Genomic DNA, 20,560 nt, shown 5'->3' with positions numbered 1-20,560 from the left:
ACCGACGGATTACTGGCCGTACCCGAATTAATGTCCAAAAATTTTAAATTCTTGCAAAAAATACCCTAGAAACTTGCGATCCTTCAGGAGGAAATGATCCATGCGCCAAAGCCACGAGTCTGTCCCATTACCACTGGTCTTAATGTCCACGTACACTGCCACATGATCAGAAATGGTTATGTTTCCAATACTGCAAGACAGCGTCAAATTCAAAAAGGTCAATGGGGCAAAAACCATGTCAATCTTAGTATAGCACTTCTGTGGATTAGAGAAAAAGGTGAAATCCCTACCTTCAGGGTGAAGACATCTCCACACATCCACCAACCATAGCTCCCTACTCAGGTCCACCAACTGCCTAGATTGCGAGGACATACCCACAAGGCCCCTAGGCATCCTGTCCACTTTGGGGTCAATAAGCCGATTAAAGTCTCCCCCTATAATTGTATGACGCGCCCCAAGGGCCATCAACCTGGAAAGTGCATCCGTTAAAAATTTGAGGGGATGTGCTGGGGGGCAGTATACTGTCAAAATCCCAAACTCCCCTCCCTGTATTAGAGCTTTAAGAATCATAAACCGCTCATATTCATCCTTAGTTTGGTCTAACAGTTGAAATGGGAGATTATTCTGGATGAGTATAGCAACTCCTCTACTTTTTGAATTAAAGGATGAGGAAAACACCCGTCCGAGCCCTCCTGTTGCAACTTCAGATGTTCCTTATTGGTTAGATGTTGTTCCTTGCAGCAAGACCACATCGACCCTCTCTTTTTTAAGGCTTGAAAGTATCTTTTTTCTCTTAATTGGTGAATGACTTCCCTTAACATTCCAGGTGCACCATTTAAGCGAATGGTTAGCCACAGCCTTCCAAAATAGTCCGTGACCCCCTGGGAGGAAGAACCTCACTCAATGTGCCACGTTAGAATTGCAAACAGTTCACATAAACTTCAAAGTACAACTGCCAAAACTACAAATCAAAGCTTCTAATAACTACTTCTACAACAAACCAACATATAACCCAAATGAAAGGAGACTTTTCCCCCTTGCCCACAGGGGGCGCTCATACGACCCACTAACCCCTTCGTGGCTCCTTCTAGCTGAAGCCATGCCCCAGCCCCAGACAAAACAAAATAAGAAAAAGTTACGTGCGTCTTATAACAAGAAAATTAAAAGTGGGCACTCAACCTGTCCCATCCATACTTTAACCCTAGGCACTCCTGGGGAAAAAAAAACTCCCCCCTCTCCCAACCACCCTCCCCACCCATCTCATACTAAGAAAGGCAAACAAAAGGGAAATTATGACAAAAAAATAAACTAAAGGATAATGGGAATGGTGAGAGAAGGGAAAAGAGAGAGAAAAAGGAAAGACAATTGGGACTCCCACATATTAAAAAACACCCGACAACCAAGCAGACTACAGAGAAAACAAAGTAAACACTATTGTTCATATTAATTGAGCCAGCCAGTCTATTTTAATGTATCCAGGAAGTCCTTTGACTTTTCCGGTGAATCAAAATTAAACACGGTCCTTCCGTGGCTGAAATGTAATATTGCTGGAAATCTTACAGTGTATCGGATATTCAAGTCCCTCAGCCGCCTTTTTACCTCAAAGGCCTTCCTTTTGCAGATCACAGCCACAGAAAAGTCTTGGAAGAGTATAATTCATGATCTTTTGTACATCAGGGCCTGAGGATCCTTCCCTGGTGCTTCCAGCACCATTTGCATATCTCTGCTGGAGTCGTACTCAGACCGGGCGGGGGCACTGGTTCGACCTGGGCCTGTGCATGGTGACCCGGTGGGCCCGCTCGACCCACACCCAGCCTGCCCCGACTTCCAGTTTCAAAAACTGTGGGAGCCATTGCTCCAAGAAGCTGACGAGCTGGTCTTCTTCCCGTTCCGGCAGCCCGACCAGGCGGATGTTCTTCTGAAGGCCTTGTTTTTCGAGATCGTTGACCTGCTCTACCAAGGCCCGTACCTACCTCTGCAGGGCCCGGACCCAACCCGCTGAGGATTCCACCACGGTTGTGGAGGCCACAATCCGCTGCTCTATCTCCACAATGCGCTGCCCGAGATGCTCAATCTCCTGGTCATGCTTCTGCAGCATGGCTGAGACTGGTTCCAGCCTGGTCCGGGTCTCCTCCATCGCTGAATCGCTCTTCTCTCAGAGTTTCACAAACTCCAAGACAAGGCCCTGCTCCACAGGTAAATCCTTGGGACCAATTGCGAGGCCAATGCCATAGCTGCGGGCGTGTCCGTTGCTGCATGGGATTGTCACCACAGTCCCTTCCCTTTAGTCAGTTTTCCAAATCACTTAAACTGACACACAGTAATTCTGGGGGTCAAAAACTAACAATTTTTCCTACAATGGGTAATAAAGGGAGGGTGAGTGCACCGCTTTGTCTGGGTTCTGGTGCAGAGAACAGCAGGGCAGACCTACTGGAATGCTGCCATCTTGGATCTTCCTGAAAACAGCAAATTTTAATATTTCGGATTTTAATTGCCATTTTGTGGCAAGAATCTGTGTCTGGCATTGAGCAACCTAAGCATAGTTCTTAAAGGGAGCACTGCAGCCATGTGGAAAGATGGCCTCGAAAGATTGTAGGTTTTTTTTCTGGTGGAGCTAAGTGGAGCAAATATTAAGGTTGAATAAGTGATGTTAGAGTTACAATGCCAGAAAGCATTCAAGCAATGTTTTGAGTAGTGCCATAACTGGGTGAACATTTTCCTTGCGTGCATTTTGAAAATTGTGACAACAAAGTTCAAGAGAATGTTACTGTTGTAAAATCAACGTGCAACTTTCCACAGGCACTTGAGATGTCAGCAGAGAAACACTGACAAGACATACTAAAGATAAATCAGATGCTTCTCACCTTTAAGGATAAATTGGATAATTGCAGTGTTGATTTCCCTGAAAGCTTACTTCATCCACAGTTCATTGAAAGAAAATCACACTGGTGCATTGGAGGTTGAGTTGTGACCTTTTAGAGGTTTATAAAATCATGCAAGGTATAGATAGGGTTAATGACCGGTATCTTTTCTCCAGGATGGGGGATTTCAAAAGTAGGGGGCATACTTTTAGGGTGAGAGGAGAAGGATTAAAAAATACATAAGGGGCATTTTTTTTTTTTTCACACAGAGGGTGGTTAATATATGAATAAATTTCCTGTGGAAGTAGTGGCTGCAGGTACAGTTACAACATTTAAAAAACACTTAGATAAATAATTTAATAATAAAAACTTTGGAGGGACATGGGCCAGGAGCAGGCAAGTGGGACTAGTTTATTTTGGGATTATGGTTGACATGTGATAAAGAATTTGTTCAATGCCGGACAATTATGATTTTGTGTGACTCTATGTTACAACTTTAACTTGTTTTTAAAAAGATGGAAGCTTTAAAAGAGTTATGACCAAGGGGAGGTTGTGGTGTCAGCACTGGTCTTAGCCTGCTGGACAAACTTTCCTCATTCCTGAAGAAGGGCTTATGCCCGAAACGTCGATTTTTCCAGCAACACATTTCCAGCTCTGATCTCCAGCATCTGCAGACCTCACTTTCTCCTCGAGTAATTCAGACTAATGTTCTGGAATATGGGTTTGAAACCCACCATAGCAGATGGCGAAATTTGAATTAAAAAAAATTGTGATTGAAAACTAGTCTCTTGGCGACGATTGTTAACTATTGGAAAAAACATTCTATGGGGTTTACTGATGTCCTCTAGGGAAGGAAATCTGTCCTCCTTATCTGGTCAGGCCTACCTGTGACTCGAGACCCAAACCAATGTGGTTGACTGTTATTTGCCCTCTGAAATGCCCCACTCAGTTCAAGGACAAGTAAGGATGGATAACATACATCGGCATTGTGAATCACATCCAAATCTCATTCAAGAATTGTGATTGAAATGAGCTGTTTATTTGATTTGATTTATTATTGTAATATGTACCAAGATACAGTGAAAAGTATTGTTCTGCGCGCTATCCAGACAAATTGTAAGTACATCAGAGTAATAGAACAGAATGCAAACTATAGTGTTACAGCTGTAGAGAATGTGCAGAGAAAAATAAACTCTAATATATGAGAGATCTGTCAATAAGTCAGATAACAAAGGGGAAGAAGCTGTTCTTGAATCTGTTGCTACATTTTTTCAAACTTTTGTATCTGCTGCCTGATGGATGAGGGTGGAAGAGAGTATACCTGGGAGAAAGAGGGATCTTTAATTATGTTGGTTGCTTTCCTGAGGCAGCAGGAAATGTAGACAGAGTAAAATGGAAGGAAGACTGGTTTGTAACTATTTATTGCCATCCCACTAATACTGAGACCCACTTAAGTCACAGCATCCCTGTAAAATGCTCTTCAAATGCAGTCAACAAATATATTTGAAAATAGACATTTTCTCAGGTACCATTCTTTGAGGAAATATCTGAGATGTTAAGGCTTAAACTTGGCTTATAGTGTAAAAACTAATGACAAATCAAACCACTAGATGGAGTACTTCATTACAGTTGGGTGGCAACTTGCTCCATGAATAGAATCTCCTCTTTACAAGCAGCATTGTAGCTTTGCATTAGTTACGGATGTTTACCGGTGTTTTCAAAGCGCTTCTCAGTGTTAGATTTTAGGATCCAATCTGAAATCTGTCATCCTGCTACATGTTTATCACTTGTTGAGTGTTGTCACATATCACCTTGAGCTGCCAATGATTTGAAGCTCAAAGCAAGCTGGGAGAACAGTACCTCATTTTCTGTTTAGGTACTTTACAGCCTTCAAGACTCAACATCGAGTTTAACAATGTTAGAGTATGAACATCTCTTTCCATGTTTATTATCTAATCCTAATTCCCAGGTCCTGTCATGGAATGGGTTGCTTTCAGCACAGCCAACCCATTTTCAACTACTCATAGCTCCTGTTATCATCTGTCTAGCTTCTCTTATTCTCTGCCTTACTATCAACAATCCCCTTGTCTGTCTACATTTTGTTTTCCTGCTCCCTCTCTCTCTGCCCTTCATTTCCACCTATCCACTGACTCTTCCTTCCCCATCCCATCCCACTTTTACCAGAGGTCTCCCATAAGGATCTGTATTATGCCCTCAATTAGTCACATTATTTATTAATGACTTGGAAACTGGCATAGGAAGTCATATACCCAAATTTGCCGATGATGCAAAATTAATCAGCATTATAGACAGTGTAGAAAATAGCATAAAATTACAAAGGGATATTGACAGACTAATTGAATGGACAAAATTGTGGCAGATGGATTTCAATGTAAGCAAGTGTGAGAAGATCCATTTTGCTCCAAAACAAAAAAGATAGGTCAGGGTACTTTCAAGATAGTCTGAAGTTAAATACAGTGGATGTCCAAAAATAGTTTCAGGGTTCAGGTACATAGATCTTTAAAATGTCATGAATAGGTGCAGAAAATGTGGGCGGCACGGTGGCACAGTGGTTAGCACTGCTGCCTCACAGCGCCAGAGACCTGGGTTCAATTGCCGCCTCAGGCGACTGACTGTGTGGAGTTTGCACATTCTCCCCGTGTCTGCGTGGGTTTCCTCCGGGTGCTCCGGTTTCTTCCCACAGTCCAAAAGATGTGCAGGGTCAGGTGAATTGGCCATGCTAAATTGTCCGTAGTGTTAGATTAGGGGTATGGGTGGGTTGCGCTTCGGCGGGTCGGTGTGGACTTGTTGGGCCGAAGGGCCTGTTTCCACACTGTAAAGTAATCTAATCTAATCTAAAATAATTAAGAAAGCTAATGGAATGCTGGAGGACTGGAGTTTTGATATGCAGACGTTACACCGCAGTTATACAAAACCCTGGTTAGAGTACTGTGAGCAGAGCTGGGCACCATGCCTTAGGAAGGATATATGGCTTGGAGGGAGTACAACATGGGTTTTCAGTAATGATACCTAGATTTCAGAAGTTATGAGGGAAGCTTGCACAAAACAGGCCTGTTTTCACAAGAATTTAGAAGATTAAACTTTGATCTGATCAAAGTTTTCAAGACACGAGCAGGAAAAGACAAGAGAGATATTTCTACTGGCTGGAGATTCTAGATCTAAGCGGAGTTGTCTGAGAATTAGGGCCAGATTGTGCAGGAGAGAGGTTACCGTGGCAGATGCTTGGAACTCTCTTCCACAAAAAGCAGTTGATGCTGACCAGCTGTTAATTGCAAATCTGAGATAGATAAATTTTGTTAGCAAAGGTATTAAGGGATATAGGTCAAAGGCAGGGTGTATGGAATTAGGCCACAGATCAGCCACAATCGTATTGAATGGTGGAACAGGCTTGAGGGGCTGAATGGCCTATTCTTGTTCCTAATTATCTGGTCATTATCACATTGCTGTTCCTGGGAGTTTGTCAGTACTTACGAGCTGCCTTGTTTTCTAAATAACAGTAATATACTTCAATGATACCCTTCATTGGCTGTAAAGCACTTTGATATGTCCAATCATAAACATCTAAAAGGGAGTTTACATAATTCAGATGACTACAATTTAATTGCAGAGACCAAATTAAGCTGCTCAAATTAATCCTTTCAAACTATTCAAAATATGCACTCAGATATTCCTGCTTCAATAGAAATAGATCAGATTAGAACAGATGAATAATATTAAGCTTCACTGAATATAAGCAAACATTGTACATTAATCTAACCACCAGAACGATTTAAGTACCAAACAAAAAAACACAGAAGTTTCACTTTCCAGAAATTCAGTACAGATTGCTGACAGAGGAACACTCAAAAAATACTGATGTACGCAAGGCTCAGTCTGGATTCCCACTTGTCCTATGGACAGGAAAACCTCCTTCTTCATTAGGACAAACGTAAGTTCTCAGTGACAGAAATCCCTGACTGTACTGTGGTGGAGTCTGGCTCTTTAAAACATGGCAATTTCCATATCGCAGAAATGATGACACTTTTAGATTGGGCTAAATTCCAACAGAGGCGAAAGTGAGGACTGCCGATGCTGGAGATCAGAGTCAAGATTAAAGTGGTGCATCACTCTAATCTTCACTCTAAATTCTAACTGATTTGGCCAGAGCCTCACTGGCCTCAATCAGATCATTTCTTGAATAAAGGCAAAATACTACGGATGCTGAAACAAATACATAGAATACTGGAGAAACTCAGCGGTTCTGGCAGCAACGGATGGAGAAAAAGAATTAATATTTTGAGTCCAGAACAACTCTTCAGAAATTTCTGCACAAATGTATGAAACAAGGTGCCTGAAACCCTGTTCTATAGCCCCTTTTGGATTAATACACCCTCCCTTAACTAAAGTTATTGTTAAAATCTAACCACCTTTCAGGGATAATGTACAAGGTCAGAAATATAATCCTTTGTTAAACGAGCAGTGTGGTTGTTTGTAAATAGCCCCTAAAAATATCCATACTAAAGTGACCCAAATTTTAAAGCTAAAAGTTGCAAAACTCAGGTTCACTTACATCTCCTGGAGCAGAGGATGAAATATATTAGCAACACATTAATCCCTCAGTAAAATTGTCACTAAATGACCAGCAGTGCACCCCACATGGGAGGAGGTATTGCTTTAGATTCTTCAGCATTATGCTAAGAAACAGAACTGCAATGACCAGACCAACCTTTTTTATTTAGAAAAACATATTCATTCATGGGACACAAGTGGTGGGAAGGGATTTCTTGTCCATCGCTACTTCAACTGGAGAAGGTGATGGGCTGCCTCCTTGGCTGCTGCAGTCCTTGGGATTTAAGGACACTCACAACTAGGGAATGCTGTTTGGGATGTAGTTCCAGGATTTTGACCCAGTTACAATGAAAGAATGGAAGTATGTTTCCAGTCAGGATGGTGAGTGGCTTGGAGGGGAATTTTCAAGTGATGGTGTTCCATGTATCTGCTGCCCCTGCCTTTCTAGAAATTGCAGGTTTGGAAGGTGCGGTCTAAGGAACTGTGGTGAGATACTGCAGTGCACCTTGTTGATGGTACACACAGAGGCCACTATGTGTCAATGCTGAAGGGAGTGACTATTGAACATGGTGCTAATCAAGTGGACTGCTTTGTGCTGGATGGTATTAAGCTTTGAGCGTTATTGGAGTTGCCTATTCCAGGCAAGTGGAGAGTATTCCATTAAATTCCTGACTTGTACCTTGTAGATGGTGGAAACACTCCAGAGGCCATGATAAATAACTGAACTGCAACCAGAGCATCTTGATCCATACTGGGATCTTTTCATTGAAAGTTAAAGCTGACCAATAGTTCTGAGTTCTGACTTCCAGCATCTCTTTCCTTATTTTCTCACTGTGTTCTTGCACTGTATTAAAATTAGAGTCATAAACGTCAACAGTACATTGGCCCTTGATTATTCTAATCCCATTTCCCAGTATTTGGCCTATAGCCTTGTCAGCATCTCAAGTGCATATCTAAATACTTCTCAAATGTTACGAGGGTTTCTTCGCTCAAAATTGATTGAAAGAATTGATATGTATCCTTAATTTCATTATGTCCTCAGGTAATTGAGCTACACCATTTTGCTTAATGCTGTCCCTAATGGTTATGTTTAATTTCAAATGATGAAGAGTTTATGTCCCTATCTGAATGGGCCTGATATGGGGGCAATGAAATGCACCTGTGCCAAAAGGGGGATATCAAACTTGTATCATTGGGAAGTGTAACTTTGTGCTTTTCGCTTGGCACTTATACAGATTTAATGATTAGATTACAGTATCACATTGATTGCTAATATTCAAATACGCTAATATTGTTGGTCAACTCAATATTGTAGGCTTACATAATGGTAATGATGAAGTCGACATAGTCCTACCAGACAATAGGGCTACTCTCTCGTTAGAGAGAGAGACAGCCGGTGGTATTTAACCTGAAGGTCACCACAGCTCAGATAAGGGGAAAGGTTGAAAAGGACAGTCCTTCATGGTAACTTCAGCCATTCAATCTGCAATGGAAGTGAACTGTCTAGCCACCTGAGCTGACCCCCAAAGTAAAGTTGTCGTGGTCCTACCAGACTACAAGGTTGCTCTCTTATCAGAGAGAGCCAACTGGTCTTAGTTTAATCTGAGGGTCACCATACCTCAGACAAAGGGAGAGGGTGATTAGAAGTGGCCTTCATGGTATCATCAGCCAATCTAGGAGCTGAACCCACACCGTTGGCATCATTGAATTGCAAAACAGTATCTGGCCAACTGAACTAAACCAACTCGCAATACCTTAGGTTACTTCTCTGTCAAACTGGGAATATTTAAATTGCATTGTTTGAAAAGATTAATGTGAACCTTTGAAAATGGCCCATGCAATCAAAAAGTCTCATTATACAAATCCCCTTTTAAAACTTACAGACGGTCATGAAAAGCTCGATTTAAATACAAGATTTTCATTTATTTGTGTAAAGATGTCATCAATTTGTTATTACCTGCATGCTTATCCCATAGTATAGGAGAACAATTGAACTTCATGCCAAATTAATAAATAACATTTTAATTGCAGGAATCAGGACCCTTTACTGTATTTAACACATGAAATTTAACATTCCCACCAACAGAGGGTTATGTCTACACTGCTATTGGGCAAGCCACATGAAGGAAAGATCGATTGTGTCACAGACCAAGTTAAAGAAGCTGTAAGAGGATACCTATGAGGAAACTCTCACTCCACCTGGAGATCAGCTGAGAATTAATTTCAAGGTTACATTCTATGGTGGGGAACATCAGTTACAGAGTGTCAACTAAGATTTCTGTGGATAGAAAAAACTGGATAACCATCTGCTGTTCACACCCCACGCGTCAGCACTTTCAAGATATTTTTGAAATATCTCTTGTGAAAAGATAAAGGGCATTTAGTGCAGAGGATGGATAGAAACTAGATTTTGTTCTTGTCATCACTGTGATGGTAAAGGTCACCTGGAAGAAGTTTCAAATCATACCTATTCTGAAAAATCCATCTTCAGTACGCTTGTATCTTGATTCTTTGGTCCCCTGAAGGAACTCAGACCCTGAATCCTAAAATAAAAATTAATGAGTAAAATGATCCAATAACATTTGCCAAATACAGCAGAAAAAAAATGTGCAACCACAAAATAAAAATCAAATCAGCAAATCAAAAATTATCATAATTGTCTATGATTTGTTTTGTAAGAACTAAAAGTAAACTTGTTGATGGAAGCTTAGCTTTAACTAATAAGAAATCCATTTAACTGCAGAAAATGGTGTTACATACAGCTTTCTGTAAGAACAAGAAATAAAGTTAGAGACATCTAGAGTATCTGGCATGCCTGTGTTTCTCCACTGTGCTTTTTAAAATTCCTTCATGGGATGTGGGCATCTCTAACTAGACCAGCATTTATTGCTAATCCCAGAAGGCAATTAAGAGTCAACCACTTTGTTATGGGTGTGGTGTCACATGCAGGCCAGACCAATAAGGGCAGCAGATTTACAACCTGGAAGGATGGCAGTGGGGGGAATAGGGTTTGAATCTCATCGTAGCAGATGGTGAAATTTGAATTCAATAAAAAAAACCTGGAATGAAATGTTAGTCTAATTGCAACATTGTCGAGTGTTGTATAACCCACTCGTTCACTGAAATATTCACAATATGAAACCAAATAATTATCCAATGATCTCTTGAATTGAACCTGCCTCAACCACATTTCTAGGCAGTGTATTCTATACATTAACTACTCTTTGTGTGAAAAAGATTTTTCTCACATCATCCATCACTTTGAATCTATGCCCTCTCCTTATTTCTTTTACGAGTGGGAGCAGATGCACCCCATCTACTCTATCCAGCCCCCGCATGATCTTGAAAACCTCTATCAAACCTTCTTTCAGTCTTTTCTCTCTAAAGAGAACAGTCCCACTTATTCAATCTTCCCTCATAACTGAATTGTATCATTCCAGGAACCATTCTTGTAAATTGCTTCAGCGCGCTCTCCAATGCTTTCACATCCGTCCTTTAATGTGACGTTCATGACTTTACACAATACTCCAGCCGCGACCTAACAAGTGTCTTGTACAAGTTTAACATCACCCCCCTTGATCTTGCACCTCATTCCCCTGTCAATAAAGCAGAGAAATGTTATGCTTTATTAACTTCTTTCTTTGCCAATGCTGCCACCTTCAATAATCTGTGCACATGTACACTCAAGTCCCTGTGCTTCTTCTATCTACCTCCTTCTTGAAAACATGCAATGTTTTGTCCTCAACTGCTTTCCCATGCAGAGAATTCTACAGGCTCACAACTCACTGAGTGAAGTGATTTCTCATCTGATTCATGGTCAACCCTGTATCATTAGACTATGACCCCCGGTTCTGGACTCCCCATTCATCACGAACATCCATCCTGCATTTACACTGTGTCGGCCTGTTAGAATTTTATAGGTTTCTCTGAGATCCGATCTCATTCTGTTCTGAATTCTAGTCAATATAGTCCTAACCAATCCAATCTCCCTTCATACATCATTCGAGCCATCCCAAGAATCAGTCTGATAAACCTCCAAACCAGAGCATGTTTCCTCAGAAACGGAGGCCAAAACTGCACACAATACTCCAGGTGTGGTCTCACTAAAGCCCTGTATAATTGCAGCAAGACGTCCCTGCTCCTGTACTCAAATCCTTTGTTGAGTCCAGATTAGACTGCTTCTCAGATGCGTCCTGACCTGCTGTGCTTTTCCAGCACTACATTCTCGACTCTGATCTCCAGCATCTGCAGTCTGCACCTTTAACCTACCAATGCTCTTTCTCTCCACCTGATGCACTTGCACGCTTACCTTCAGCGACTGGTGTACCAGGACACCCAGGTCACATGGCATCTTCCCCTTTCCCAATCTATCGCCATTCAGATAATAATTTGATTTCCTGTTTTTGCTATCAAAGTGAATAACTTTGTTTGGTTAACAGTCAAATATCATTTCGGTTTGTGGAACTTTGCTGTGTACAAATTAACCACCATGTTTTTCTAAATTCGAACAGTGACTACCCTCCAAAAGTACTTATTTGATTGTGAAACACTTCAGGAAGTGTGGAAGACATGGCCTGGCACCAGTATATAAATATATTTTTTTTGGCTGCTTCATCAGTCTCCACTGCTTTCCTCCAGTTCATTTATCTGTGTATCTGACTAATTTGCATTGCATCTCTCAATGCAGATTAAGACTGACACTAGCTTGACAAGGTGTTTGTTTCTTCTTGAACAAGACTCTTGCAAAACCTCTTTTTAAACTCTTTTTGCAAAATCAATGTAGGTTAATATGATCCATGTACTTAATCTAAACAAATATTGGCTTTTTCAAAAACATTCAAAATTGTCAAACATAAATTCATGCTGGATGATCTTGATTAAACATAGCTTTTCTAAACGTGCACCAATTCTATCCCCCAAAACATGCATTCTCATAAATGTGTATAAATGGCATTATAGTAATTGGTTTTGTTAGCTAATTTATCCTTTTTGATGTTATATTGGCTACACTCCAGTCCAATTTCTCAGTCTGCATATTGAAGTAGAGTATTGAAGAATCATGATCAAATTCTCTCCAATTTCCTTTAATAGCCAATGATACAAGCTACTCAGGCTCGGTAATTTATCTTGCTTGAATTCTTCTAAATGGTTCAGCTCCAATTCCCTTTCTACTTTCATCTCCACCAATTATTCATTCATATGCATTCTTCATGTTCACAATCATTTGGAAAAACTGATACAAACAATGTACATCATTGCTATGCCCCGCACTCTATTTCATCACTGTTAAGGAATTATTATTTAGAATTTGAAATTGCCCCATAATAGTTAATGAGTGCAATAAAGTTGTAAATTAAATGTTCGAAAAGTTATCAGTGCATACAAAGTTTTGTTCAGGACACAGCAATAAACACAGTACGATGTATACCTGATGTGACTAATACACAGAAAGGTGGCTGTAAAATGCACACCTCCAAATTGGCACATTGCCTTTACTAATTATTCACAGGACTTGTTAATCAAAACAGGATATGAACTATAGAGTATTTATATGGTTGATTTGACTGCACACATGTCTCACATTTAAAATACATCAAAATGTTAGGTGTTACAGCAAGATTTTCCATTGAGAAATAGTAATCATTCTAATTAATTACAACATAAAATTGACGGTACTATATAACAGCAAATTTTTTAAGAAGCAACAATTCATGGATTAGAATCAGACAAAAAGTGAGTGCTGAACCAAAACAAACTAAAAGTGGAGGGCAGAAGAGGAAAAGATTAAGGGAGGAAATTCAGAACATAGAGCTTAAATGGCTGATGATGCAGCGACAAATGATGTGAAGGGAAACAGGAAGCAAAACTAAAAGAGCTAGAAGAATAGAAAGCCTTCAGAGAGTTGTAGGACTGGAAGAGGTTATAGAGACAGAGAGACGGGGCTGAGCTGGGTGATTTTAATCAGTGTGAGTAAAAAGATAAGCTAAAGTCATCATCACCCCAGAGGACCATAGGGCTGCTCTCATAATAGAGAGACATGAATGGTGGTGGTTTAACCTGAGGGTCACCATGTCTCAAGCGAGGGCAATATCAGGAAGGTGGGCCTTCATGGTGGCCTCAGATGTTTTGTGAATTGAACCTATGCTGTTGGCATCATTCTGCATCATAAATAGCTGTGCAGTCAATTTGATGTGAGACCTGCATAAGGACAGGAATTGGCAGCGAGAGTCTGAAGTATGTGACCAAAGACAAAGACTTGAGTCTTTACAACTTTTAATTGAAAGAAATCGTGGCCCAATAAGGCAAGATGAACTCAGAAAGGGCAAGAAGGAAGCTAAGAGATAAGACAGGAAAATATGGCTGTAGAGTTAGCAGAGGCAGCTGCACATATTTCTCAATTGTAGTAAAAAAATGGATTTTGAATTTCTGTGGAATTGTTGGAAGCAAAAGCTTGTGGGTAAATAGCAGAGACAAAACAAATTGAAAGGAAACAGTTGGCACTGAAGAAAGGGAGCCAACAGGTTGTCTTTGCTCTTCAGCTTGATCCTTGAGTATTTGGCAGAACAGACAGAGGACTGACAATGTCCTCCAGTGGGATTTGCTGCTTGACTGTGTAATTAATCAGATGTGCAATATTATTAAAACAACTGCATACTTTGAATTTGAGGAAGGGAAGAAGTGGTCAATTCTGGAGAATCCACCAGGTGAGGGGAGGCTTCAGAAAGTGGGGCAAGAGCAAGCTGACAGTGGCAGAAGTATTCTTTGGCAAATGGAATGTTCAGTTTAGGAAACCTAGTCAGCATGGATGAATTGGGCCGAAGGATCTGTTTCCATGCTGTATGACTTTATGACTAGGTATTTGAAGAATTTGTAAATAGAGTGATGGGTTTTGGGGGTAGGGAACTGTTGCGGTATAGATTTTGTTCAGGAGAAGATAGAGAAATAGTATTTGAAGAGGGTAGGAGGATGAAAGTGATGAGGAACACAAAGAAAGTGGTTTCATCACTGGTCAATACCAATATAGGAGCAGACAGGCATTAGAAGATGGAAATCTTGATTGATAGGAATACGGTTGAGAGTTAACATGGAGGGAATGATTAAGAGGATAGAGGAGGACCAGTGGTAAGGTCAAGATCAATTGAGATAGTGATGGAAATCACTGAGAATAAGGATTTGCTCAGTGCAGAGACTGGGGGAGGATAGGAAGTAGAGCATCCCAGGGAGTCACTTGGTGCTGGTCTTGACAGAAGGTAGGGATCAGGATTTCCAAGGCAGACAAATGTTGTAGACCAAAGTCAAAGGAAGAAAACATTCCATGGAAGTAGGGAGAAGCGACCAAAATATGATTTGCTGACAAAAGCCATGTCACCATTGCTGTAGTTTGAGCAGAAAGTTGATCAGAAGTTTACCAAGATGGTTTTCCAAATGTTGTTGTGAATTGAATTGAACAGACAAACCAATTTCAACTTTTGTTCTTTTTGGCACAAGCCAGATAACTTTGTTATACAAATTATTTATTTATTCTTTATCACATAACAAATACTGGCTGCTTTTAAACTGAACACAGTTGTAAGGGGTTGTGAGGAATTCCTTAAAGATTTTCTTTACCTTGTAAGGCAAAACCTCAACACTTGTATTCAACAGCAGGTCTCCAGGATGTTCTGTATTCCCAGTGTGAAACAGGTACCTGAAACCAGACAGTAAATGTAGTGATTAAAATCATTCATGCACCTTAATATGCTACTTGCCTCTGTAACCACCACTACTAATATTACATTGACATGTTGTGCTAGCAGTCTCCAAATAATCCAGAGACCTAGGCTAACGGTCTAAGGGACAAGGGTTCAAATAATGCCCCAGTGGCTGGTGGAATTTAAATTCAATTAATAAATCAGGTATCTGAAGCTAGTCTTAGTAATTAGATTAGATTAGATTCCCTACATTGTGGAAACAGGCCCTTCAGCCCAACAAGCCCACACCAACCCAGACCCATTTCCCTCTGACTAATGTACCTAACACTAGGAACAATTTAGCATTTTTGGACTGTGGGAGGAAACCAGAGCAGACACGGGGAGGCTGGAATTGAACCCGGGACCCTGGCGCTGTGAGGCAGCAGTGCTAACCACGGAGCCACTGTGCCACGAAATGATGCCATGAAACTCCTACTGGTTAACTAATGTACTTTAGGGAATGAAATCTGCTGTGCTTACTACATGTGACTCCAGACTCTCTCTTTCTGAAATGGCTAAGCCAGCCATTTAGTTCAAGGGCATATAGGGATTGACAACCAATGCTGGCATTGCCAGGGACCTAACTCCCTCTTCAGATAAAAAAAAATCACCCTCCCTTCATGTAAGATAAACTGGTGTTCTCTCTTTTGATTGATTACTGTTCAGATTAGTTGCTTGTCAATGAGACTGCACGTGGGATACTGGAAGGAAGAATAAACCAGCAGGGAGAGGTAAGTGGGTATTCTAGAACAGCCATCCACTACAGCTCTCAGTGGTCTAGATTTGCAAACATAAATCTCCTAATGGGGGCAAATTTTAAAAAAAAACAATGCTAATCTGAGGAACAAGTTGCAACGTTCAGTCAGAGAGTGACTGTGCAGCAAAGGGGAAATAGCTCTCTTGTGAGTAGATTTAGACTTTATTGTCACGAGTACTAAACTGAATGGTACCTAAGAAGGTTATTTTGTACTGAGTACTCAAACATGAGTAATGAGCAATTAGCTGTAGTCCACAAAAGCCCATAGGCAGCTCTCTACATTAGAGACAGACAAATGGTCACATACAGCCTGAAGGGCAAATTTCCACAAATATGGGGCAAGCCAAGGAGGTAGGCTTTGTCCAATAATCATAACTAGTGCAGGAATTGAACCCAGACTGTTGGTCTCATTCTACATCACACACCAACAATTGTGCTGACTGTGCCTCCACCATGATAAGCACATTGTACAGACTTGGGGTCATCACTCACTTGCAGAAAAAAAAAATCACTCATTTCACTGTAACCAATCCATATGTCAAAATTACTCCACTCTACCACTTCTTAACATAAAACATTGACCATTAAGGAGTGTGACTATTAAGCAGTGTGACACAATACAATTGCAGTAAAACTATGCAGCATTGACCAAGGTCACAAATATCAAGTGCTATAATAAAGAGATACTTCATGTTTGATGTATGTGGGCAATTTCCATTTATTTTGAATAAGCTGAATTCACTCTGAATTAAACAGCTCTATACACAACACAAATTTAAATAAATTTTCATGCCAATACTTGGTCTGAATCAGGATTTCATTCCATTTGTGATTTCAAAGCAGAGGTACCCTAAAGAAATCTCATTAAACCTGGAACAGAAACTAGGTCAGCACTTACAATGCTTTCATAACCTTTAAATCTGATGTGCTGCTCTGCATTCAAAAGGTCTTTAAACAGAGAAGGTAATTGAATAGGACTGAAAAGCATCAGCACAAGAGGCTAGAGAGAGACGCAGAAAACATTTTGCTTTCCATAACAGTTTACATTATCATCTCAAACACAAGGAAGCACATATGTAGTCAGAATAAAACTTGACTTAATTGTCCATCAGATGCATAATTTGTGCTTCTTAGAAGTCAATGTGTAATTTAATTTAAAATACTGAAGATCACTGGCTCTGTGCAATGAGGAATCCCAGGAAACTGTTCAACTCTGGAATGAGGGTAGTCAGTAAATAGGGATGCTAGCTGGCTTTGTGCATTTGGGGCTCTGATGCACCCACAGTCAGTAATTCCATTCCTACACTGCTGTTTCCGTTTAGCAGGATGATGTCAATAGCCCATTGGTCTCTTACAAAACTTTCATTTTATCACACAAATTTGAATGCCTATTTTCTGATGTGACTTGGTAACAGAAAAGTAACTCAAGAGTTATAATGAGTAATATGTTGATAGAGATAAATATACTTTGCAAAATCAATATCAACATATTATTTAAGAGTGGCAACTGGCAGACAGCTTTAAAGAAAGCCAAAATAATACTATTGATCTTCAGCTTATTTTGACATGCATTAAAAGTGTACTCCCGGAGTTAATTCAATTGTAATCATTTTAAACCATTGGTGCTAAAGACATGTTTTGTTCAAGCTCCTATCTTGTATTCGTCGAGGCATTTTGCAACAAATAACAAATGTAAAGGGAAGGAATGTATATACTGCATGAGAGGAGAGTGCTGATTGGTTGCGAAGTTACCTCCGAGTGGAAGGATTGCCTTGGGAATGTACCAATTAGATGATGACTGACAGTTAATTCCCAAGCATTGTAAGAATTTTAAACCAGGCAAGTTGACTCTGATTGGACAAGGCATTGCCCGAGGAATGCACCAGAGAATGGCTGTCACCTGTTCTGCGGAGTTGAAACGGGCACAGTGAGTACACGTTCTGTTTGTCTGTACAGAACAAGGGACTGTATGTTCATATATAGGTTAGCACAGGTGTACTACACTGCAGACTCAAGTGGCAAACCTAAATTGGTTGTCAGCATAATTATCCACACAGTCAGAATCATTTGGTAAATATTCAATTGTGAAATCACATCTAATATTGGATGTTGCGTTTTGAGTATAGGAAAGTTGGTTATGGTCAGCACCTTGCCTGTTGCAAACAGCTAAAGGGATATACTAATCCTCTCTGATCCAGCAGTCTATGGGGCATATGGGAGAAAGTGAGGACTGCAAATGCTGGAGATCAGAGTCAAAAAAGGTGGTGCTGAAAAAGCACAGCTGGTCAGGCAGCATCCGAGGAGCAGGAGAGTTGATGTTTTGAGCATAGAGCTCCATCACCACATTTTCGGTATTCATATGCCACATTACTCATTTCTGTGGTAGGTAAAACTTGTAGTCAAGCCAAAAAGACAGTTGGAGACAACTGACTGGCCAATTTACAATTGTTTACTACAAGCTTATACACAGGTTGGGATTCCGACAGCTCCATGCTTGATAAAATTGGTCTTATAGGCATAAAGCCATTTGTTCCTCAGGCTGGAATAGGTCACGTCAAAGCCACCCTGCAGGATAATGGCTGCACTGATCAAATTACTTCTCACTGTATAATGTTCAAATTCATGAACAGGCCTAAGGCATGACCTTTGTTCCTGATAAGTGCCCAGACTATCCAAGATTATCTTGAGGGGCAGGAATCTCAAAGGTTTGAGCAACAGGTAAAGCTCACTGTTTCATGTTCCTTTATGCAGTGGCTACTAAAGGGATGCCATTGCCAAGCCAAAAAGATGTTCTGCCACTTTGAGAGGGACAAATCAACAGTGTTGACTCAAGGATAATTGATGTTCTTTTTTCCATCCCTTCAACTTCTCCAAAATGGTCAAATCTTTTGTCTTCTGCTTTTTGACATTCAACACAGTATTCATTTGAGGGAGCAAAGGTGGAAGTTCTTCTGCCTCTCTTCTTGGCTTAAGTCAGTTGTCTAAAGGTGCTGAGAACGTGAAACCTGCACCAGAGGCCGTTTTATAATATTCCATTAAAAGGGTAAAGGAAAATCCCGAAGTCTTTTAGTCATACATAAAGAGCAAATGGGGAACTAGAGAAAGGGTTGGCCCACTCAAGGACAAAAAAGGAAACTTATATGTGGAGTCAGAGAAAATGGGTGAGATTCTGAATAAGTACTTTGCATCGGTATTCACTGAGGAGAGGGACATGACGGATGTTGAGTTTAGGGATAGATGTTTGATTACTCTAGATCAAGTCGGCATAAGGAGGGAGGAAGTGTTGGGTATTCTAAAAGGCATTAAGGTGGACAAGTCCCCAGATCCAGATGGGATCTAGGTGAAAGTGAGGACCGCAGATTCTGGAGATTAGAGTCGAGAGTGTGCTGCTGGAAAAGCACAGCAGGTCAGGCAGCATCAGAGGATCTATTCCAGGTTACTGAGGGAAGTGAGAGGGGAAATAGTTGGAGCCTTAACAGATAACTTTGTAGCATCCTTAAACATGGGTGAGGTCCCGGAGCACTGGAGAATTGCAAATGTTGTCCCCGTGTTTCAGAAAGGTAGCAGGGATAATCCAGGTAATTATAGACCAGTGAGCCTGACATCAGTGGTAGGGAAGCTGCTGGAGAAGATACTAAGGAATAGGATTATTTACATTTGGAAGAAAATGGGCTTATCGGTGATAGGTAACATAATTTTGTGCAGGGAAGGTCATGTCTTACCAACTTAATAGAATTCTTTGAGGAAGTGACAAAGTTGATTGATGAAGGAAGGGCCGTAGATATCATATATATGGACTTCAGTAAGGTGTATGATAAGGTTCCCTGCAGTAGACTGATGGAGAAAGTGAAATTACATGGGGTCCAGGGTATACTAGCTAGATGGATAAAGAACTGGCTGGGCAGCAGGACACAGCAAGTAGTAGTGGAAAGGAGTTTCTCAAAATGGAGAACTGTGACCAGTGGTATTCCACAGGGATCTGTGTTGAGACCACTGTTGTTTGTGATATACAAAAATGATTTGGAGGAAGGTATAGACAGTCTGATGAGCAAATTTGCAGATGACACTAAGATTGGTGGAGTAGCAAATAGTGAAGGGGACTGTCAGAGAATACAGCAGAATATAGATAGATTGGAGAAATGGCAGATGGAGTTCAATCTGGGCAAGTGAGAGGTGATTCATTTCGGAAGATCCATTTCAAAAGCGAACTATACGGTAAATGGAAAAGCCTTGGGGAAAATTGATGTACAGAGGGATCTGAGTGTTTAGGTCCATTGTACCCTGCAGGTGGCAATGCAGGTTAGTAAAGTGGTCAAGAAAGCATACGGCATGCTTTCCTTCATCGGACGGGTATTGAGTACAAGAGTTGTACTAATGTCACAGTTGTATACGACATTGGTTCAGCCAGATTTGGAATATGGTGTACAGTTCTGGTCACCACATTACCAAAAGGATGTGGATGCTTTAAAGAGGGTGCAGAGGACGTTCACCAGGATGGTGCCTGGTATGGAGGGTACTAGCTATGAAAAGAGATTGAGTAGATTAGGATTATTTTCATTACAAACTCGGAGGTTGAGGGGGTCCTGATTGAGGTCTGCGAAATCATGAGGTAGAGACAGGGTGGACAGCAAGAAGCTTTTTCC

At 40.8% G+C, this 20,560-nt stretch overlaps 1 protein-coding gene across 4 annotated transcripts in view; it reads right to left on the bottom strand.

The window, feature by feature from the left end:
- Positions 1-20,560, bottom strand: part of mgat4a (alpha-1,3-mannosyl-glycoprotein 4-beta-N-acetylglucosaminyltransferase A) — a 274,570-nt gene that overhangs the window by 9,690 nt on the left and 244,320 nt on the right. For 2 of the 4 annotated variants that reach the window (XM_043692234.1, XM_043692235.1), the window contains exons 12-14: positions 15,039-15,117; positions 9,898-9,973; positions 6,258-8,274 (exon numbers count right to left, since the gene is read on the bottom strand). In XM_043692234.1, the coding sequence (XP_043548169.1) occupies positions 8,063-8,274; positions 9,898-9,973; positions 15,039-15,117 (367 nt within the window). In that variant the 3' untranslated portion in view covers positions 6,258-8,062. Of the gene's footprint in view, positions 1-6,257; positions 8,275-9,897; positions 9,974-15,038; positions 15,118-20,560 lie in introns of those variants that run through there. The other 2 variants (XM_043692232.1, XM_043692233.1) reach the window with 2 other exon arrangements.

Source organism: Chiloscyllium plagiosum, chromosome 6 (genome assembly GCF_004010195.1).
Source record: "Chiloscyllium plagiosum isolate BGI_BamShark_2017 chromosome 6, ASM401019v2, whole genome shotgun sequence".
NCBI classification, from domain to species: Eukaryota; Metazoa; Chordata; class Chondrichthyes; order Orectolobiformes; family Hemiscylliidae; genus Chiloscyllium; species Chiloscyllium plagiosum.
The sequence above is the reverse complement of the archived record's forward strand: the minus strand, read 5'-3'. Positions and strand labels throughout refer to the sequence as shown.